Genomic DNA, 23,001 nt, shown 5'->3' on the forward strand with positions numbered 1-23,001 from the left:
GCCGGGGCTGCCTCCTGTGAGGGCAGAGAGGCGCAATATGGCAGGGCTGATGGCTGTGAGGGCGGAGAGGTGCAAAATGGCAGGGGCTGCCTCCTGTGAGGGCAGAGAGGCACAAAATGGCAGGGGCTGCCTCCTGTAAGGGCAGAGAGGCACAATGTGGTGGGGCTGATGGCTGTGAGGGCGGAGAGGTGCAAAATGGCAGGGGCTGCCTCCTGTGAGGGCAGAGAGGCGCAAAATGGCAGGGGCTGCCTGCTGCAAGGGCGGAGAGGCGCAAAATGGCGGGGCTGATGGCTGCGAGGGCGGAGAGGTGCAAAATGGCAGGGGCTGCCTCCTGTGAGGGCAGAGAGGCGCAAAATGGCGGGGGCTGCCTGCTGCAAGGGCAGAGAGGCACAATGTGGCGGGGCTGATGGCTGCGAGGGCGGAGAGGTGCAAAATGGCGGGGGCTGCCTCCTGTGAGGGAGAAAGAAGCGCAATATGGCGGGGGCTGCCTCCTGTGAGGGAGAAAGAAGCGCAATATGGCGGGGGCTGCCTGCTGCAAGGGCGGAGAGGTGCAAAATGGCGGGGGCTGCCTGCTGCAAGGGCGGAGAGGTGCAAAATGGCGGGGGCTGTCTGCTGTGAGAGCTGAGGCGCAAAATGGAGGCAGGGGCTGGCTGTGAGGTGTCGTGCAGGAAGCAAGGAGGGCTGCATGCTCAGACTTGCTGCGGCTGGCTCAAGGTAGAAACTGAGTAAGTGAATTTCTATTGATGTGTGTGCGTACAGACATCCTTTCCATGTGTGCAGATTTCATTGCCAGCTCGCACGTCACCTTTTGTGACCATGCTTGTGGTGTTTAGCCCAAACCTCTCAAGACCTGAGGAGCATCTCACATTGCATTAAGGACTGTGGGAAGGAGAGAACACATAGGGGTGACACAATATGCTGACTTGTCGCAGCAGACCTAAGATTTCCAGTCAGTGCCAGTCAGGTCTTAAGTGGCTGTAGGAAATGTTTCCAAAGCTGCAGGAATCTGATTCCAAATTTAATGTAGGTGTTGCAGGAGAGCCAGGGCTGCAGATGACCTGCCTCTGTATAAGTGCAAGAAAGTGGAGTGAGGAAAGGCTTGGTGTCTGCTGGGCTTCCCAAAGCCCAGGCTGAATAAGGATCAGGGCACACACATCTGGATGAGGCATCCAGAATTGGCTAATTCCAGCTTCCTGTTCGGTGGCTGTGAGAATTCAGCCATGTGCTGTTGCAAGGGATATATTGTAGAAGCATGAACAGTGGATACTTATTTGACTGGTGATTGCTAAGGAAGGTGTTTACATCCCGAAGTTTCCCTAGGAAGGGAAATCATGTGTGCAGTGATTGCTAAAATAAAATTTCCTTCAGTGCAATTTCATCGGTAACTTGACACCTTTCTTGGTGGAAACATTTTTGAGAATCTACAATGAGTATGTGATAATAGATTCAATTAATTTAAATTATTACTTCTCTAATGTACATATTAATAGGGCAGGAATAAACTTCGATTGTGGTTCCAATTTCACCCCATCTTCTTAATTGTATGTGCAGTAACACCACACCTTGACATTTGCAAAGTGACATTAGATCACCCTGAGTTTGAAATGTGATTCCCAGCCAATGATTACATAAAATTAAGCTGCTGCATAAGTGTAAAAGTTACAGTTGAAATTTGACAGAGGATAACCACTACATCAAGAGGCACATAATTAAGAACATCATTAGTGCTTTCCAGTTTATTAAAAAAAATAAGTTGGAATAAGGAAGAGTAGTATCTTCATCACAGTGTAGTCATACTTTCTGGTTTGTTGACCCTATTCTTAGGTACTATTTTGAGCATTTCCGTCAGCTGCATAGTAGCAGACTTAACAAAAAGGTAAACTATAAATCACTGTGGGTGTTAGAGCTGACAGCTGTAAATAAATACAGCTGACAGATCAAATAGCTGTTCATTGACAGTATGTGGTCTAAATGTGTTAATGAATGTGTAGACTCAGCAGTTTGGGATTAGTTTAGCAAATAAATCACAAAGTAGTGCTGTGATCCAGCAAAAAGCACAATGCCAGTGTATCCCTAGTATGCATTGTTTGTTAGTATTGTAACAGGCCATTGTAGCGCTATGTGAAAATACAACGTTGCATCTAGCTGCAGGGGTCCTGCCTCTAAGAGTGACCATCATTCTTCTCTCCCAGATTTGTCCTTAGTGTGATGTCAAGGAATGTGAGCAAATTTTGAGTGCTTGGTGAGTAGAGATGATTTAATAATAGATTTATATGCTTGGCAGAATCAGAAGTTTTATAACAGAAGGTAGTAATTTTACATTAGTTGTGATTAAGGGTACGGCGTCACTGAATAGCAATACAAAACTACTTGCACACCAAACTTGAGATATGTGTTAAGTTTTCAGTGTTTTGATTTGTTTAATGTGTTTAACAAGAATGCCTAAACATGAAAGAAGAGCTGACAGCAGAGGATGAGAAAGAGGCTGGACAGTTAAAAGAATTTCAGCTCTGAAGATGAATTACAATAATATATTAATTATTTCCCTACTGATCACAGTAAGAAATGAGAGGGAGAATGACATGAAGAATATGTCATTTTTTGGCATATTTAAGGCACGGCATTATTTTCTGTGCTGAAAGGTTGAACGTGCCACTATTTTTTCTTTTTATTTTTTAATTTTAATTTTAACTGTTTACAGACAGGGAAGTGTGGAATAGGATATTAAAGGGTAAATAACGTGAACTTGAAATGGAACTCTAGAGACTTATATTCCCTTGTATTTTTGGAATCACAAGTATTCTTGTATTTTCCAAAAACACATTTTTATAGTTGTTGTGTCTAGTAAATAATTTTAGAATACAATTTATAAGTGGCAGTTCTTTTCTGAGAACTAGTTGCATCCTTTGCTGTAATTTATTAGCATAGTTGTTAGTAGTAGCTGATTTCTGAATGCTGTGTCTCATATCAGCTCTTTGTACTGATTTGATTAATGCAGTCTTTATTTTCATCCAATTCATTAAAATAAAATGATTATAGAGACTGGCTGTTCATTACCTTCAACAATCGTATTCATGTGTTAAATGATATGACATGTTGTATACTTCAAATATGGTAAATGTCTTTAGTTTTTCCTTCCTCGTCAGTCAACAAAGCTCTGTCCAAGAGCTTTCTCAGTTACAGATCTCTGCTTGGAAATAATGGGAATTCTGCATGCTCACTGTCTCTAGAATAAGGCTTACCGATGACCTTTGTTTTAGCTATGGGTGCAGAGAGGTTTCTCTATCAATGAGCAACCCAGTTTGAGTTATCACCATCAAAGGTTTTAGAGACAAGACCTTTGGTTTCAAGGATTCCAGGAAAGTGATAAATTGATTTGACTTTAAAAATTTCACCCATTTCAGAAATCAGAAATCCTACAAGTCAGTGAGTTTCCCATTACTTAAAATACAAACTCCTGTGGAGAACACTAATCTCAAAATGGCAGCTGCTGTACTATATATATATATTTTTTGATAGGTTCTTTTTTTTCCCCTAAAGGAAATGCATAGAAAAGTTCCTTTAAGTTTAATACTTTGGATGTTGCAGATAGAATTTCTCAGTTAGAACACGTGGATGTACCTTTCTTATTAGTGCTATAGTATCCTACTATAATATATATTCAATAATCAGCTATAAAGAACTATTGAGGCATATTTTGAGTTGGTAATGTTGACCAAGATTATTCTAAAGACATTACATACAAATCTGGTTTCTAAAAAAAAGGTTATGTACCAGGGCAATTGCTAAGAAATACTTCATTAGTCTTCTGTGGCTAGTGGAGTTCCCCACGGGTCAGAACTGGGTCCCATTCTGTTCAACTTAGTCATCAGTGACCTGGACGAAGGGACAGAGTGCCTCCTCAGCAAGTTTGCTGATGATACCAAGCTGGAAGGAGTGGCTGATACAGCTGAGTGCTGTGCTGCCATTCAGAGAGACCTGGACAGACTGGAGAGCTGGGCAGAGAGGAACCTCATGAGGTTCAACAATGGCAAGTGCAGAGCCCTGCACCTAGGGAAAAATAACCATATGCACCAGTACAAACTGGAGGCTGACCTGCTGGAAAGCAGCTCTGCGGAGAAGGACCTGGGAGTGCTGGTGGATGACAAGTTGACCATGAGCCAGCAATGTGCCCTTGTGGCCAGGAAGGCCAATGGTATCCTTGGGTGCATTAGGAAGAGCGCTGCCGGCAGGTCAAGGGAGGTGATCCTGCCCCTCTACTCAGCCTGGTGAGGCCTCATCTCAAGTAGTGTGTCCAGTTTTGGGCTCCCCAGAACAAGAGAGACATGGAGCTACTGGAGAGAGTCCAGCGTAGGGCTGCGGAGATGATCAGAGGGCTGGAGCACCTGCCATATGAGGAACGGCTGCGAGAGCTGGGCCTGTTTAGCCTTGAGAAGAGAAGACTGAGGGGGGATCTTATCAATGTGTATAAGTATCTGAAGGGAGGGTGTCAAGGGGATGGGGACAAACTCTTTTCGGTTGTCCCATGTGACGGGACAAGAGGCAATGGGCAGAAATTGAAGCACAGGAAATTCTGTCTGAACGTGAGGGGGAATTTCTTCCCTGTGAGATGACGGAGCACTGGAACAGGTTGCCCAGAGAGGTTGTGGAGTCTCCTTCTGTGGAGATCTTCAAGGCCTGCCTGGATGCAGCCCTGTCTACCATGCTCTAGGTGACCCTGCTTGAGCAGGAGGGTTGGACTAGATGATCTCCAGAGGTCCCTTCCAACCTTACCAATTCTGTGATTCTTGTTCCTTGCCTCTTTATTGTACGCAAGTCTTGTAGTTTGACTGTATTACAGGAACCTCTGATGTGAATAACTATGATGTATTTCTTTTTTGGGGGGGCGGGGGGGAGGTAAGACAAAGACAGTTCTGATTCCTTCTAAAATTTGTTGTGGACCAGGGTACTGTACAATTCTTCTGTCCAGCTACTGTCCAGTGACCAGCTTTAGTAAATGTGTTGCATCTTAGCGGAAAATAACAGAATTTGTGCTTTGCCTGTAAGTTTCCTTGCCTATGTCTGTGGTGCAAAGGCTGAAATATTGAGAGAAGATAGAGGTGGGAGTGTAGAAACAATTAGAAAATTCTTTATTTTACATGCATTTGCTGCCTAATGTAATATGATTAGTCAAGGTCAGGACACTTAATTGTCAGTGAAATGGAGAACAGGTTTGTTTGTTACTTACATGTGAACTAGTCCAAGACCCTTCTGTCATCAGACTGGTTTCATTGCCAAGAATGTACTTTATTTCTTGTCAATGTCCTGTGACATCCATCTTATGCTATGAACACCTTTGTGGGCCAGATCCTCAGCTTGTATAAATCTGGGTAGCTCTTGTTTAAGTCATTGAAACTGTAGTGATTTATGCCAGGTGAGCGTATTTCTTAATGCTGAGAAATATCTTATTAATCAAATTCAAGGTTCTTTTTTTTTTCCAGTTTGTTAGTATTATTTTTGCACAGTAAGAAAAAAAAATGTGATGACTTTACTAAGTGAGCACATCTGTACCAAGTGTCCAAGTGTACAAACAAATAAATGAAGCTTCCTGAAAACATTTGAAATGGGACAAAAATTCTGTTTTCAACCATCAACTATTAAGAATTTTGGATTAATCTATGTATGTATGTGCTCCTTTACTCTTCTCCCAAAAGAGATGACTGCAGAGAAGTGATAAAGGTAAAAAGAGAAATCATTTTAGAATTTGTAGTGGTGCTGCTGCCTAGGCTGTTTTGGATGATGGCACTCTAGGAAGTTATTTTCACAGTGCATAAAGCAGAAATTTAATTTATTTAAATGCTTATGCTTCAATGATGAACACATTTGAGGCCGAAAGGAATTTTTCAATTACTTTTATCTTAGACCTGCAAAATACAAGTTAGGAGAGAGAAAAGGGCCCAGCATATTGAAGCATTAGCCATTTGGGTTCTCTCTTTGCAACTTTGTTGATGTGCAAGATATAGTCCGTCTCTTAAGTGCACTCTCTAGTCTTTTTCCCAAGCAGCAGCTGGTTATTTTAGAAACAGTTCAGCCCTTCTTTGTTGCTCCTCTCCATTATTACTTGCAGAGACTTGTGAGAAGAAAAAATGCAGTTCCTTTTAAATGTAACCATTTGCAGCAAAGGCAGAAACAGATTGAAACTGCAGCAATTACAAAGCATTCTTTCCTCTACTGAGATGTTTTGTATTGGATTCCAGTGAAGTTTAAAATTGTGACTGATGCTAGAACATGGTTTCAATCTTGTACTGATTTTAAAGATAAAGATCTCTTAGTACCTAAAGAAAGGCAAACCCCTACAGTTCAAGATGTGTATGTGTGAACTGCAGTTTAGAGCACAAGTACTGTGAAGGGAATACATAAATCAGAGTATCAGAGCATCTTTTCTAATGACTGAATTATTGTTTGTTGAGTTAAAAAAGAAAAATATTTCTTCAGCGTCCCCACAGATAGATGCTTTTTGTGAAAGACATTTTTAATAGAGCAGATGCAGCCTGTAAATACCTAGTAGAATATGCTAGCACTTTTTCAACATACATTTCTATTAGTTCTTCCTCTGCATTTTTGTCCTCCCTGTTGAGAAACAGTCACCAAGGGGAATGTGTTTTTCCTCCCTTCTGCTTTTTTAAAGCAACACAGTTGTTTGAAGCTTCAAGCCCATATAGATTTTATTTCTGTTTTCTGCAGGAGAGCATATAGTTTTTACTTTCTTGTTCTCTTAATTGGTTAATGTAATGATCTGTTTGAAACTGCAAGAGGCTCATGGAGAAACCATTTCTAAATCAAAACCTATGACTACTTTGCACTTGAAAGTCAGTGAAATTTTATCCTCACGTACCTCCTAGCCCTTAGACTTTGACGAAGAGCTGAGTTTTTGAGAATTTCAAGCTTAATCCAGCTAGACTTTTGTGGACAGAACTACCACCTATTTCAAAAGAGGAGCTGTACATGAAGCTGTAATAAGATCAAGATCTTTGAGAGATTAACACTTTTAGTTTAAGAATTCACACGTTTCAGCTTAGTGGTCAGAAAAAAATAGACACATGCTACAGCATATGGTTAATTTTTATTGGATATTTTTAAGGGAAGTGTCTGCTGAAGTAGAGTTTAGAACATTGTAAATGGTCCACACAATGAAAGAATCATTAAGCACTCTTTCAATATGTTGCTAAAGCAATGAACAAGTATCAGACACTACCAAATAAATAAGTTTGGGAGTTTTTCTTGAAGATTCATCCCAATTCTATCTTGTTTGTTCCATTTGCACCTTTAAGACTGCACCATTTCCTGGAATTCTGCAAAAGATAAGAGAATATTTACATCAGAAATAGTAATCTAAGAGGATTGGAAGTAAAAGATTAGTGTCTTACCAAGAGATTTAGAATAGGAATGAACAGAAAGCAGTTTGCTGATAGTTGACCAAAGGGGAAGAAATGTATATGAAAAAAAGACGTTGTTCGAACTTTCCACTCTAAACAGTAGATGGAAAGGTAGTGCTTTGCTAACATTTGTAAGGAACAGTAAGATGCCTGTGGTAGATTTAACCTGCCCTGCTCAATAGCGATCTTGTACAAAAGTAATGGAATGGCTAATATGGAATTTGTGAAAGAAGAAATTAAGGACTTAAAAGAATTAGAAGTGACTGTGTGTTTCGTTAGCTGTTTGTAGTGTTTCAGTAGCTGAGAAGTGTTGATTTAGAGCATAATCAAAAGCTAAAAATATTTTGGAATTTCAAGTAGTATGACATTCAAGCACTGTGTTGTCCACCAGGATATGTTTTTTTAGGAGATCTTCTAGTTGTTTGGATTGTGCAAGTTAAGAGTATCTGCTCAGTCCCATCTCTGGAAAATTGTATTAGTGTATAGGTTGTTTCATACATCATGTGTGTTTATCCTGTGACATTTACTAAGGAACTGAATTTAATGCCTTACAAAGAAACAGAAGAGTTCAGTCCTCCCCTCACACAGTGAGCTAGGTAATCTGCACACCAGCACATTTCCTTTATGCTCTTCCCTAAGCCCCTTTCATGCTCTTCTTCTCTACAGCCTGCTTCTCATGAGAGCAGTTGCCCTTGTCCCCAGGCCTTTGTGTGTGTGTGTGCTTCCTGCCCAAATGGGACATGGAAGTGTGGAATTACGAAATGAGGAGGTTTCTGCTGCACTGAGCAGCCATTAAATCATATTAGCATAACCATGGAATTGGTGCAATATGATGTGTCTTAAAACTACCACTGCTTCCTGTCAGATCCTTAACCCACCACTGGAGAAAATAGCATCCAACCACATGCACAAAGCCTTTTGCAGGCTCTCATGCCCGGGATAATGATACTTGATCATTCTCTTTTCTGTATTATGCAAAAGATATATTGGACTACATGCGTCTGAGCCTTGCATATTGGGTATGATCGCACTGCTACTAATGAAATTTCTGTTGGGGGATACTGCTGTAAATCAGCCGATGTGTGTGACAATGTGGTGCTCCCGCTATATAGGGCTGGTTCTTTTGTTCTTGGTTTTACGTTTGTATATCACTAGTGATGCTAGTGCTGCTTTACACCAGGGTAAGTGGAGGGAGAAACAGGCTACTGTTCCTTTTGAAACAACAGAAAATTTGTGAGTGAGTGAATAGCAATGAGAAGGTTCCTTAGAACAGCCTGGGTGTTTTGTTTGTTTGTTTGTTTTTATCTTTTAACCTGCTTGTGCATAAGGAGTTGCAGAGATGAACCTGTAACGTCAGGGACCATTTCTGCCCTCACACAAGTTGCTACTGCAGGGGTTTCAGCAAATTCACTGGTTAATTTAGTGTACAATCAATGTAAAAGAAAACAGAATCAACCCTCATTTACAACACGTCCTGAGGAGAATTATTGTGTTTATAAATAAGTTAATACCTTCAGCCCCAATTTTACCATCCCCATCATGATCTGCAGCTGCCAAGAGGGTCTTAGTTTCTGAACTGGTCAACACTCTGGCTCCACATTCAAACCTCTGAAGAAAATACCTGGAAGAAAGAACCTTTGGTTATGATTTTCATAGAATAATATTCTTTTATGATGACTGCATAAGCAAAATGCTCTCCATAAAGAAGTTATTTACTCCAGTAGCCAAATCCTCCAAAGGACATTATATACATTTCTGCTTTGTAAGTGCAGTCCTGATACATTTGATTCTGCCCACTACCAAAATGTAGCCTCACGAGTTATGTTTTTTCTGTACTAGACATTAAAGTTAGTTATTTAATAAATTGGTTTATATAAATCATTAAATAATTTGTATTAATTAATGCATCATTTTACACCATTTACAGTCTGCTGAAGGTTTGTTCATGTGTTTAGCATAACTGTGCTCACAATACAGTTTTGAAAAGAAAAGTATTGATTTTTTGATAGTCTCTTACTAGGAGTTAAGGCAACACAGAAAATCCTTACTTGAGCTCATCTTCCTCAATAAAGCCACTTTGATCATTGTCGAGGATCCGGAAGATCTCCTTGAGCTGACTGCTACTCTTTTTAGACATCCCACTGATCTGAAAGAATTTTTTGGGACTAAAGGAATCTGGAGCTGAAAATAAATTAATAAATAAATTAACCCCAGACCACCGCGTTCACTGTTCCTGAATGGTCTGAGGATATTGCTATGTCACATTTTAATTGTTCTAAAAATGAAAGGTAGGTAAAGACTGTCAAAAAATGAATTTTATCGTACTGTACCACACCTTTCTAAATATCAAAAAAAAAAAAAGGTTATAAATTACAAACTCAAACTACTGACAGTACAAAATAGTCATGAACCAATATACTGAAGCAACTAGATAAAGAGAAAACACAAATTGGTTTCCAGTATGCACCTGTTCAGTACTCCTTTGGGCCTGAATTAAACTTGCCATGTGACTCACAAAATAACAGATTACTGGAGTTTTAATTGTTTTCTCACCTTGGCAGTCTCGCAGAGCAGCAGCAATATCGGAAGGGCTTAGAATGTCCGTGATGCTCATTTTGAATCTGTTCAAAATAGCATATGACAAACTCATGAAATGCAAATGCATCTTACAATAAATTGTTTTTTCAAAGTTTTGGAGAATATTGTAGTAACTAGCTAGCAAGATTCCTGAAGGTAGACAAATCCAGTTAGTCAAACCGACATTGCTGCTATTTGTAAACGAATTATAATAATTAGCACATTATTTCCTTAAAAAGAGCTGTGCTGAAATAACTTTTTAATGAGTTTGATCATGTAAAAGATCTTGTGAGTCAGTGACAATTTTTTATCTGTTACCTGCTTCCTACTTAAGTAGAGAAGATTTTTTAGACTCTATGCAACAGTTAATCCAGTCATTAGTTTTACTGGAATGTATGGCATTTGGCAATACAAGATAACAAGATATGCAACGGAAAAAAGAAAGTCAAGAAGGTTTGCTTTTGTTTTCTCCCCCAACAACTCCGAAGAATAAAAAGAAAACCAATACTTATCTACATAAGGTCCATCCATATGTAATTCCAGCAGTTAAAATCTTAGAACAATGGTTATTGTACTTACTACTGGTACAGCCCTGCACAGTAATTTCATCTAATTAATCTCTGATCAGCTGCTCACCTTTGTAGTTTTCTCAGCTAGGTATAGGGAAAATAGCTGAGGAGATACCAGGCAAAATAGTAATGTTGGCTATGGCTTGCTACTCTGGCTTATAAAGGATTCAAAAGGTGACAATAACCACTACTTAGGTTACTGTTTCATGGATCAAATGTTTGATTTGAGATGTAGCTTAAATTTCTTCCCTAACTAATTAAACTTTTCTTTCTATTTATATCCTATTATGGACAAGAACAACAATTTTTAAATAAATCCAATTGTGCTTAGTTAAGTACAGCTCTGCCATTAAAACATACCCATTTGAACTCTAAAGATTTTCAGTTAACCCCTGGTTTCAGAGTCACTCACTGGAAGCAGCCAAATCCTTATGAAAAGAAACTAGTTTGGTTTCTTCTTAGCCTGTTGATCCTTTGGAGTGTATAGAAAAGTTGGAGGCTAATGATCTGAGGTGACAGTGTGTCATTCTGACGAAGATACCTTGTCAGTAAGGTAGAGGAACACATAGCATCATTTCGGGTGATCTTTCTGCAGCAAGCTTCATTTTGCATTTCCTAACGATTTACAAAGTTACAGTGCCATCCCTGATCAGGGATGGAACAGAAACCAATGTCTTCAGTGACAGCAAAACTCAGAAACCAGGTAAAGCTGAGTAAGGTAATCTTGGTAACTGTATTGCTTGAAAGATTACGTATACTTGGATGGCCTACTTAATCTATTTTAGATATTTTAAATTACATGAAATCAATAATAAACTTAATTGAAGTTGTAGGAATAATACTTTGCTATTGTGGAGATAGATTTATATACACGTTACAACACACATACATGCAGTTTCTTAATGTGAATTTAAAATTGCAGTTGTCTTACTGGATTTTTTTATATATATATTTCATGAGCATTCATTTTAGAAAGAAACTTAAAATTGAGTTCCACAGATTTAAGGTTGTCCTTCTCAAACAAAAATCAACTTCTGTCTTTAGGGTGATTCATGTAGACAAGGTTCTGGGATGGAGATCCAATAAGAGAACTTAAAAACACATGCATATTTTGATTAGAGTTTATTGTATAACAGTCTGTCAGGGTACGTAAAGTAATGTCCTCATAATAGGTAAATGTTATTTTTTTTAATTAATGGAAATAGCATGGTATGCTGAACAAGGAGTATTTTTTCTGGAAGCAAAACTTACAAATTATGCAGCGGGATACAGAAGTAATACATTTAAGTTTCTTTTTTTTTTTTTTTCTTATGTTGGTTTAAGCTAATGGACTTCAGTGGATTTACTCCTGGTTTGCTTAATGTCAATGAGAAAAGAAACAACCATAGTAATTGCTCCATAACACTTCTGTATCTGAATTAGATAAAGAAATAAAAAATGAAATTAATGTAAAAAGCAGAAGATATGGTCACATGTCTTCTAGTGCTCTTTCTGCTTATCCTCTTTGTTCAGTACTCTATATTCATATTCTTTAGTACCTAAGGTTTGCATGATGCGATAATCTGTCAGGGAATGGCATACATATACTATGCTTTCTACAGAATCATCCTGAAATTGTTCTCATCCTTGTAGGATGCATGTTTACACTTTATTCTGAATTTTCTCCTTTATGATCATCTCAAGTTAACATGAAACCTTACAGAAGGCTTTCTTACTGGTTCTTGATGTTTTTTTTACTGCCAAAATATTTCTACCTAGAAGGGTTTCTTTAGATCTCTGTGATAGTGCCACTGATGCTACTGAGAACAGAATTTCACTTTTGCTTCTACATATTGCTTGGTGAATTACTTGCTTTGTTTAAGTATTTAATTTGTCATGCAACACTAATTATTACAAGGTAATGACAATGAGGAAATTTAAATCATATAGGGAAAAATGGCAAGATCAAGGTGGGCATATAAGATTCAAACTCAAAACAGCCTGAACTAATAGAGATGTATTAAAAGATAAGGACCTAAATGCTCAAGAACAGCACCTCGCTGCCTCATAAGGTCTGACTTCTTGAGAACATAGGGTTCGGAACAGCTTTTACACGTGGCAAAGAATTCAACAGCAGTAAAGTAAATGGAATGAGTGTTACAGTAAAATAATGATCTCAAATAAAAGTATGCTAATAAGTGCAATAGGTTCACTGTTAACACTTATGAAGGATTCTTTTAATGTTTGACATTCAATACTGACACCAAAAGTGATGCTGATCCTGGCTGAAAGATGGCTTACAAAAGCCTAAAAGAGCTGAATTTCAGAATCAAGTTGATGTCACTGTATATTGATACAGGTGAGAATCTCGGGTTACTTGTATTTATTTATTTATTAATGCCACTTCATCTGAAGTACAGGTTTCTCTTCTCTCTACAATTAGAATGAAATAATCCAGGATGAGTATATTATATGAAGTGATATTTTGACTAGATAATCTACTTCACAGCTAAATTATCTGTTTGTTTTCCTCACTTCTGGGGTATATGTTAACTCAGGTGATTACAGCTCTAAAAACTGCAAAAAACTGTGACCTCTAGAAGAACTTCAGAAATTTTCTAAAAGACAGTATGAAAGCAATGTAATGCTTCAGGTAAAATACGTAATAATTCAACTAGAAGAACAATGGCAAGGTAACAGGCAGTTTATACTGATGCAAAACATGGTACAGAATCAGTATGTTGTACAGTTTCCAGGAATGTTTAGCACTTGTTCCGAGAAAAATTATTATTTGTATTTTTCTTTTTTGGTTTACTAGGGATTTTTGAAAGGGCTATTGAATTGTTCTTCTGAAGAATTATATATTTGCATAATTTTCCTTCTGTTGTTTTCCAGCACAGTCAAGAATATTAAAGCTACTTTTTTGATTTCAGACTTCCATAATTAAACTGCAAGATGTGGTTCTGAGAAACACAGAACGTTCGTATTGATGAGTTCTTACCAGGACTTTTCTATTTTTCACCTTGAAATAAATCTCTTTTCTTTGAAATCTGACAAGAAACATTAAAATAGAACAATTTTCAAATCAAGAACCACTAAATTCTCTAATATACAGAGGAAAATTGTGTATTGATAAATCATTGATAAGTTGTGGAGTCTTCTTGTACTCTTTGTGTTTTGTTTGATATAAAGTACGGAGTTAATTAATAGGGACCGTCAACCAAAGACATGACTTCAATGAGATGGAAATGAAACTTCAGCAGTAGCCTCGGGTGAGACTGGAGGAAAGGTGTTAATCTGAGACCAACTACAATAGTGTAAAGAGATGCTATAGCTGCTGTTCTAAAAACCATACAATTCCATCTTTCAACTGTGTTAGTATCAGGGCTAGAATCATTGTATCATGATCTTAGATAACAGATTCTGCCTTTGTAATGAGTCTGGAAGTGACTAAAATAGGAATTACAGCCTGCCACTTCAAGCTGTCTCTCGAAGGATGTGCTTTGATCATACAGAAATAATTACAGAATCCAATCTGAATGGTTGCTTGGGCTATACTCTTTTATCATGTTTAACAGAGAGGTTTAAGGACAAATGATTTAATGTTTGATTTTTCTATACTGCCCATTATTACAATGAAGGGTGAAAACAGTGAAATTCAGGCATCAAAAACCTAAATGACGAAGCTTTCTTTCCTTGCAGCAAGTAGGTAGGGGATATTGCCCAGAGCTCGGAGCAGATGTCTGGACTGTAGAAACCATGAAAAACAGAATACATCCTGCAGCACTGAGGGACTAGAGCCAATCAAAGACAGGTACTTCTCTTTTGTGTTAGGAGAGATATCTTTTATGCTCTCACCAGTATAAGTTATATCCTTATCATGCCGCATAAATCAGGTTTATTTGACTAGGAAAATGATAGAAGAATAGACCAACCTACCTTATTAATAGCGTAACTAATTCATAGAGTTTTTTTGATCAGGATACTTTTTCACTTAAAAAGCTGACCCAAAAGATGATTTTACTAAGTCTCTGCTAGCATTTGATATGCTATATGTTTGTCTTTAAATACACTAGCCAGTGCTTCCATGGCTCAGTAACACAGTCTTCTGATTCTGACCCTAGACATAATTGTCCAAGATGTTGCTGGCTGCTTCAGATACTATCAAATGGAGGGATCTGTGCAAGTCCAAATTCTTCAAGTTTCCTCTGTATTTTAAGAAAAACTTTGCTGTAAGGTTAGAGGTTGTGAAAGACTCTGTATGTTGCTTTTTGTGTTGTGTAAAAGATATGTACAGTGGAACTATACTGTTACCAAAGGCTTTTTATACGTGGCTGCATTTCACAGTGATCCACAGTGTAAGAAGCCACAGTATAATAAAACAAGTAGCGCTGAAGTCATTCCAACTGTCTCCATATTTACTGCCTGTCCTCATTGAAGTCAGTGAGATTTCTTCCATTAATTTCAGCAGTAGGAGGATGTTTAACCATTAGTGAAGTGTAAAATAAAAAATACTCTATAGTTAGAGTTAACCTTACAGTAAGTTAGTAGTCATCAGAAGTCACTTATTTAACAAAAATGGCCTCCTAAATAAAGGACAAGCAGCTGTCTAGATTTGGCAAAGCATTTAAAACATTTGCATAAAGCCTGTGACAAAATTTCATGGAAGTTAAAGTCAATAACATAGTTACGGACTCTGGTGGAAAAAGTTGGATGGAAACATTTGCTGAATATAGGCCGTGATCTCAGGCTTGCATAATTCTCATTCTAGAAGAGCTCTCTTCACTTTTAGGGAATTTTAGGGAATGAAAGTGCTTGTGTATGATCCTGCAGAGTTCCTTCCGGCTGTGGCTTTACAGACGCAACTGGAAGAGCTTTCCTAAAGCACAAAGCGGTTACAGACATTTCACAGCACCTGGCAGCCTGTGTGAGTGGGAGACAGAATGCTAGAAAGAAAGAGAGTTTATTCTTGTAGACATAGATAGCATTTTCTCCACCGATCTGCACAGTGATAATGCTGAAAGAAGGAAAGGTCTATAAAACCTCTCTAGACACAAGCCCTCTTAATTTGCTGGAATAGTCAACTGAAGCTGATACCAGATCTGTCTTGTCATTAATTTTTTAATGTCCTCGATGGACTGGTAAATGGTGAAATTGTCTTAGGTTTGTATAGACCTAGGAGGATAATCAGTGTGGAAGTATGTGTGGTTAAATAAAGGAATTGTCTGCTAACTCAAAAATGATCTGAGCTCTTTGTGCCTTTCTCTCTCTATTAGCCATTAATACTGGTATGGGGCTTTGAGATCTACAGGTAACCCATACTGCATACTGAAAATATAAAACCTAATGTTTGCTGAGATGTGTTGTATGTTCTGATAATAATGATAGCTTTTAGCTCTGTAATCATACTGCACTTAATTCCTCAGAATTTCCCTTGTTTATTGCTCTCCTGAAATGACACTGATATCATATGTGTGGATTTGGTTGATGGATAATTCTGTTTCACTCTTCAGGGAAATTCCACAAAATTAATGCCCGATTTATTTAGGAGAGACATCCTTTGGCTAATGTATAAGGCATGAAACACATTACTGAGTATTCATAGAAGTCATATAGATTACTTTAATTTTCTGTAATGATGATGATTTCCCCAACATTATATTGATACTAATTGTTTTCCTCCTTCTCTGGAATGTCTTAATCGTAAATGTGTTATGGATCAGTCAGTATCTCTAGAGCATTCACATATAATTCCGAGATGAAGATTTTTAATCTGTAAATATATGAGACAGTCATATAATTTTCTGCAAGATTAATGCCCAAGAACTAAAAGAGAAAAAAATAAACATAAGGACTGTAGTGTCAGGTTCGGTAATGTTAGCAATTAGTTCATCTGTGCAACCTTAATTTATTGCTGTGTGTGTTTGTATTGTGACACAATCTTAATGACATCATCGCACTGTTATTTTTCAACTACAACTCTAGCTTAGTCAGTGCCTAAGTTGGATGAGGTTCAGTTAGCAATCAGCTATTCAAAATTTTTCATTCTCCTCATTCCTTTTTTTCCTGCTGGCTATTTCAATCTGTCTCTAAAGAAAGGAAAAAAAATTATGGTGCTCTTTATTTTACTACCATTGCCTCACGAACATTTATGCATTTATTTTTAAAATTCTGTAAGGTGCAGACATTATGTTATCCTCAATTTAGAGATGGAGAAAGGCAAGAAAATATTGATTAAATTTGGACAGTGTGACCCCATTTCCCAGTAAGACGCACCAGGGACTTGATTTTTCAAAATGCTTTTAACTTAGTATATCCAAAGCACAGCTTCCCTTGCTTTCAGGTGCACTTGTTAGGACTGGGAAAACACATTGTCTCATATTAGGCTTCCAGGAGAAATAAGCAATTGTTAATTCTTTTAACAATTAATACTCTACATGAATCTTGCAAAAAATCATTTTGGCATAGATAATGTTGATATGCTTAAGACATGCTGAATACATGCTGAATACCTATTCTGGCTGTCTGCATGCAGACCTGCAAGTTTCAGACTGACAGAGAGAGGAACTGCTGGCTCGTCGCTCCCACCCCTGTGCACGTAGACCCATGTCTTGTTCCTTTGCTTCTCTGCATCATTGTATGTAACTTGCCAGGTATAGTCGATATGCTAGAGATCTGATCCACTGACCAACTTGTCCAGCACAAGGAGTGAGGGCATAGGAAAGGCCCCTGCACCTAGGATTTGCCACTAAAGGAAAATCAGTGTCCCAAGTGGGCTTACCAAAAGGCATATTCCCCAATTGCAACTTTGTACCACTGATCTTGCTTCTGATCTGGCAGCATATCCTGACCTTCGTTCTCCCAAGATCTAATGCATAGGGTCTCATCATTTGGAAAACAAAATTTTAGTGATCTGTGGTCATGGGTAATTTAATCTGTCAATATGAGTCATAAACAAAAGTAAACAAGAAGGATAGTAAAACTATTCTGACTTGACTGAGTTCCAGCAGATAAAATACTGTTTAAACTTCTTGTAGATGGAACGATAGTGCCATCAGGTGGGCAGGCAGGTGAGTGATTCCTTGGAAAATTTGTAGAACATCCTGTTGTGTGTATTTTGCGTTCTGTGCAATATCAGTGATCTGGATTCGTCTTGGATCCAGTTGTTTTATATTGAAACTAACAACTTAATTAGCACTACGTCCTGCCATCCATACAGGCTGCCTTATAACTGTGAGAGGTAGAGGCTGCCAATCTTAATCAATGTATAAAATGTAATCCATTGCATAATGAATGACATAAAAACTTATGGAGCATTAAATACATGTTTTGCTTATACAAGTAAAATTTCACCTCTACCTGTTACCATGATAAGCTCTTATACCTGACATTTTATTAATTTAAAAATTGTACAGTAGATACTAGCTATTATGCAAATAATGGAAATAAATGGCCCAAATAAACGCTTTTAATTTCTCATTCTCTTTATATTTTTACTAGAATCTCTAAAGTCCAAAATTCAGATGAACAGAGTGGCTTCTAATTTAATCTTCCAGTGATGTAAAGACCTTCTTCTTAAAACATTGAGGAATATGGTTCAAGTAGAGCATTGCGCTACTTCATACATTTTCTAGCAATATGAAGTCACATGCAATTGTCCATTATCTTTCATGGTACAGAATGTATAAATAAGCAGTAGACTTGCAGTAGGAAATATTGTTTATAGTACAGATAGCTTGATCTTTATCTTAAACACTTTTTAAGATTTGACCAGGGCTTGAAACTCTGAAAAAGAAAGAAAAGACTAGTAAAATTGGACCACATTTTTAATCTCATAGTCAAAACACTATTTTAATTTTTAGAGTTAAAATGGGAAACAAATGTTACTTTGTCCAATAATCATTTCTTGAAGTTTAGTGCATTGTATCCTGATAATAACATACTTAAAAGAAGGGTTGTATTTAACTATCATTTTCACATTGTATCAATAGTTCAAAAGTAAAAATCAGTGGAAGTATATACTAAAATTTCCAAAATATATGAATTATGATTCCAGTCCTGAAAAATCTCTGTAGATGAAAAACTGAACTGACTGCCGATAGCCCATGGCAGAATATAGACAGTCTCCTGTGTCAGAGCTTTTCTACAACAGGAAGCAGAGCTGAGCACCTCAGAATCATATCCATAACAGCCAGCGTGGGGAGCACAGCAGCTGTGTAGAACTAAACATTAGGAAACGCGAATGGCAAAAAAATTACTCCATTTCATAAAAGGAATCTTACCATCCACTCCAATTTTACCATCCCCATCACTGTCACCTGCTGCCAGAAATGCCTTGGTCTCAGCATCAGTCAAAGCTCTGGCACTGGCAGAGAAGTTCTTCAGGAAAAGTCTGTTAAAGATGAGAGCACAGATCAGCAAGAAATATTCAGTACTAGAAGCATTTAGAGTTTGTTATTGATAGTAGCTGTAAAATTCCAAGCCTAATTGAATCTTCAAGACTTTTTCAAAAACTCTCTGGAATCCTGTTGAATTCACTGACAAAACTTCCTTCTACTTCAGTGAGAATAAGAGTAAGAAAGGAAGAGGTTGTTGCATCATAATATGTAAAAATTTCTTCATGACTTTTTGACTTCATTGGATTGAAAACGTAAAATTAAAGCTGATTTCTAACGACAAGATTCCACTTCCCTGTTCCTTATCTTCCTTCTTCTCTCCTGAGACGTAGGCTCTTCATAAGAGTGGCAAGAATTTAGCTAGCCTTACTTTTTAAATTCAAAGTCAGATGCAAACGATCTGGGAGGTAGAATTCAGATGACAAGAACTAGATGTGAGAACGATAGTCCTTTGAACTCAGTCTAGTAAAAAAAATTGCAGTAATAAAAAGCAAACTCTAGCAGAGCTGCTATTTTTGTCTTTACAATCTGTCACTTCTCTATACATGAAATAAGTATTTTCAATGCTATAGAAGTGTTTTCTCCTTCTGATCCACCTTTTTCTTCATTATTTCTGTTGCAACCTCTTCAGCACAAGCACACACACACAAAAAAAGTTTATTCTAGAATCCAAAGAGACAGAAAGAAAGGAGTGTTTCTAATTTTATCCTGCAGAGCAAATATAAAGTAATAAAAGCCTATTGTTTTTTCCTTTTTTTTTTTTTGATTTACTTACTTCAGTTCATCTTCCTCAATAAAGCCACTCCTGTCCTGATCAAGAATTCCAAAGATTTTGGCCAGCTGGTCTTTGGACTTGGAGTTAAGACCCACTTTGACAAAAAATGTTTTGTAGTTGAAGGAATCTGCAGCTGAAATAAATAAGCAAGAGGCAGTGATGAAAAGTAGTTAGAGATCTGGCACTAAAAAATAAGCTTTTTCTGCATAAAGCAACAAAGTGCTCTGCAGCACGCTGAGAATCGTTACAAACTCCATTCAACAGTCTTTCATTTTCCTCACTTTACTTCAGGTTAGTAGGATATTTCCATTAATAGTCTCTCAATCTTAGGAAGAAAAATACTGATATAGTCTTCATCATGTAGGAACATAAATTTATAAGCAGATACTTCATTCAAACATTGATTCACAGGACTTGGTGATAGAAATCCTACTTATATTGAAATCAGTAGGAGTTTTATCATTATTCTCGAAGTAAACCAGGATTTCAGCCTCTTTTTGTACTTAAAATTGCTAAAATGGACAAGTGGTGATGGTGTCTGCACCTTGGTTGGCACAGATTAAAACTTGCATCTGTTCCATTCCCTTGTCTCTTTTTTCTCTCTTCAGTAAAGCAATTAATGCTGTAGTTTGCAAACAAACATAACAAGAACATCTTACCATGTACTCTGGAGATGGAAAAAGATGTTACATTATCTCATTCATTCTTTCAGCTTTTTCTGTTTCCATTGGAATTGGGGACTTAGGGTAGCGAGGAAAGAGGAATTTGATACACTGAAAAGCTGAGAAGTTTTCAAAAGGTAAATGTTACCTTGGCAGCTTTGTAGGCCAGCAGCAATTTCAGCATCTGTCAGGATACCAGCAAGAGCCATGTCCAAGCTACTGTAAAATGGAAAATAGTACTGGGTGGAGTTAACACAAACAATGATACAGAAGAACTATATGGAAGTATGGGGGGTTGATGCTATGGTGGGGAAAATAGCAGCAGCTGTAAACAGTGATTCAGCAAGTCCACTGCATATTGATCTTGCTTTGTCAGTCTTCGATGTTGCCTGATAAGGGCAACCACATTTGATCATTTGGGGCAGTTACAACATACATCCCACTGCAAACTGAAAGAGCTGCCCTTCAGGAGCATTGACTCTTCCATCCTTTTCTTCAGACACATGTAGCAGATTGGCTTTGCTCTTATCTCTGGTTAAGAATTTTGGGTGCACAAACTGAGGACAAAACCAAAATAGAGCTGCACTGCATTTTGGAATCCTTGGCTATTTCCATGCCTTTCTTTGGAAAGATTCAACTCACCTTGTTGCTTTGTTTTCCCCAACCCCAAAACAGAAAAAAATATAAGTTTCTACAGAGTCCTCTTGACTTAACTCCTTCTTAAATGGCAGAGATAATGACTTATATAGACCTTAGTTAAGTCCTCCTGACCTTTTACAGAAGTCCTAGAGCCACATGATGGCTCAGATACCTCAGAGGATAAGTTACTGTAGCTGACAAGACCTGCTAACTAATCAAATTGATATTTATATCCTGAAGGAATGTGCATGGTGTTTTAGACAATATATAGAGTTTAGTGCCATACAAAGTAAATCCTCTCAACTTGCACCTATTTTTAGTCTAGCAAGTTATTTTTGAGCTGTGAATGATGAAAAAGTTGTATAGACTTTTTATTGCTTAAATACTAAATACAAATAGACATCTTCATGGTAGACTTTGACTTTTGATGGCCCAATCCTGATAGCAATTACCCATGAAGCATTACTCCTGTAATCTCCCTAGTAGCCTTCAAATATTAGTAGTATTGGTGATATATGTGATAGACATATCTGACATAGAAGTAGAATCTCCCATAGCTAAAACTTTTCATTTTGAATGACCCCAAATCATTTTTAGTAAACTTATATGTAAGGTTCAGTTATTCAGTTACTGAAATACATGCTTTAGAATATAAAAATTTAATAGCAAAAGACATTTGCTCCATATTAATTCACTACGTGATGCATGTTTTAAATAATAACAATAATAAATGTGTCCATTATATAATGAAGGCTGCCTGTTGTTCAGTGGCATGCAGCATTACACACTGAAAAAGGCAAGGAGTGAAACTGAGCAGTGAAATCAGTGATACTTTTTAAAAATGATTTTTAAATGGTTTAAATGATATTTGAGTAATGCCAGTATATTTAAAATAAAATTGTCAGAAGACCAGATTTATTGTTAACACTTTAAATTGGGCTAACTTGTAGCTAACCAGAGCTTGCCTGTAGATGGCACCAAAGACAATCGAGTCTAGCCATGAAATATCTCTGGGGACTCTTTAGGATGAGAGAGAACCGAAGAGCAGAAAGTGAGAACAGGTCCAGGGGATGTCCAGGGGACATTTTTAAACAACAACCTGGAAAAATGGATCATTTCAGCTAGATATGGAAAACAGATTTTCCTGTGTTTGTGCTGGCTAAATGTTACAGTTGCCCTGGGAGATCATTGCAAATATGAGGTCAGTTTGTTCTTTAAGCCCAGGAGTTAGTGCAGAAAGTTAGTGTCTGGGAAATAGCAGCTGATGAATATCTAGATTTGATGAAACCAAAGCAATTCCTTTTAATTTTGATATTTATACGTTCTTAATTTGACATAAATTTCCATTTGAACTGTAGGATCAGTAGTGTCTTCATAACTCCTGGGGAAGTCACTGTCTAAAGGGCACCTTCTGTTCATATTGTAATTGATGTGCTAAGCTGATTTTCTCTTTCAGACTTTGATATACAGAAGCTGCTGTTTTCTTGTTTTCACGAGTGTGGGACACATTGATGAGTAAATCCAAAGTTACGGAGTATCTCATTCGATAGACCATTTGCTTTGCAGGCCTTTAAGTCCATACAGATGTAATGTTATCTTTGTACTTGCAAGCAAAAGTAATGTGGAAGTGCAGAGAGTTTCATCAAATATGAAACTTTAATTCAGATTATACAGCATCTGCTTACTGAAATATTTTAAAATATACAAATGACTAAGAGTGAAAATGTTAGGTATATCTCTGTTTGGAGATTTAAGCAAGATGTATCTGTTTCAGTAACCCATTCCAGGAAATGAATCCTGCCTTGTTCCCACTGCCCACACTGTTTTTGTGAAAAGCTCCAGCTGTCTCTGATGATGCTGCATTGAAGATTTTCCACATGGATTGGCTGCTAACTCAAAGATGAAACTTTACCAGTCTGTCTGTAATGAATGCTCTGACATCCCCTTGCCCTTTCTCTGCTCTCTCACTACTCTTATTAGAAGATGAAT

General features: G+C 37.6%; 2 protein-coding genes across 2 annotated transcripts; both read right to left on the bottom strand.

Moving 5' to 3' along the window:
- Nucleotides 1–7,305: 7,305 nt before the first annotated feature.
- LOC134147250 (parvalbumin, thymic CPV3) lies at nt 7,306–10,029 on the bottom strand. Its single transcript, XM_062588209.1, has 4 exons — nt 9,969–10,029; nt 9,464–9,596; nt 8,927–9,036; nt 7,306–7,331 (listed from the first exon to the last, which is right to left on the bottom strand). Exons 1-4 carry the CDS (start codon nt 10,027–10,029, stop codon nt 7,306–7,308), a joined length of 330 nt encoding a protein of 109 aa, XP_062444193.1.
- Nucleotides 10,030–18,299: 8,270 nt separating this feature from the next.
- LOC134147223 (parvalbumin beta-like) lies at nt 18,300–20,618 on the bottom strand. Its single transcript, XM_062588150.1, has 4 exons — nt 20,522–20,618; nt 19,712–19,844; nt 18,823–18,932; nt 18,300–18,325 (listed from the first exon to the last, which is right to left on the bottom strand). The coding sequence occupies exons 1-4, from the start codon at nt 20,580–20,582 to the stop codon at nt 18,300–18,302; spliced, it is 330 nt and encodes a 109-aa protein (XP_062444134.1). The 5' UTR covers nt 20,583–20,618.
- Between the last annotated feature and the right edge of the window lie 2,383 nt (nt 20,619–23,001).

This window comes from Rhea pennata, chromosome 15 (assembly GCF_028389875.1).
Source record: "Rhea pennata isolate bPtePen1 chromosome 15, bPtePen1.pri, whole genome shotgun sequence".
Taxonomy (NCBI): Eukaryota; Metazoa; Chordata; class Aves; order Rheiformes; family Rheidae; genus Rhea; species Rhea pennata.

Coding starts and splice junctions, on each gene's coding strand:
- LOC134147250 (XM_062588209.1), bottom strand. CDS start 10,029: ATGAGCATCACGGACATTCTAAGCCCTTCCGATATTGCTGCTGCTCTG. Junction 9,597..9,968: donor TGCTCTGCGAGACTGCCAAG/GTGAGAAAACAA, acceptor ATTTATTTTCAG/CTCCAGATTCCTTTAGTCCC. Junction 7,332..8,926: donor TGGTAAAATTGGGGCTGAAG/GTATTAACTTAT, acceptor TATCTTTTGCAG/AATTCCAGGAAATGGTGCAG.
- LOC134147223 (XM_062588150.1), bottom strand. CDS start 20,582: ATGGCTCTTGCTGGTATCCTGACAGATGCTGAAATTGCTGCTGGCCTA. Junction 18,933..19,711: donor ATTGAGGAAGATGAACTGAA/GTAAGTAAATCA, acceptor CATCTTTAACAG/ACTTTTCCTGAAGAACTTCT. Junction 18,326..18,822: donor TGGTAAAATTGGAGTGGATG/GTAAGATTCCTT, acceptor TTTCTTTTTCAG/AGTTTCAAGCCCTGGTCAAA.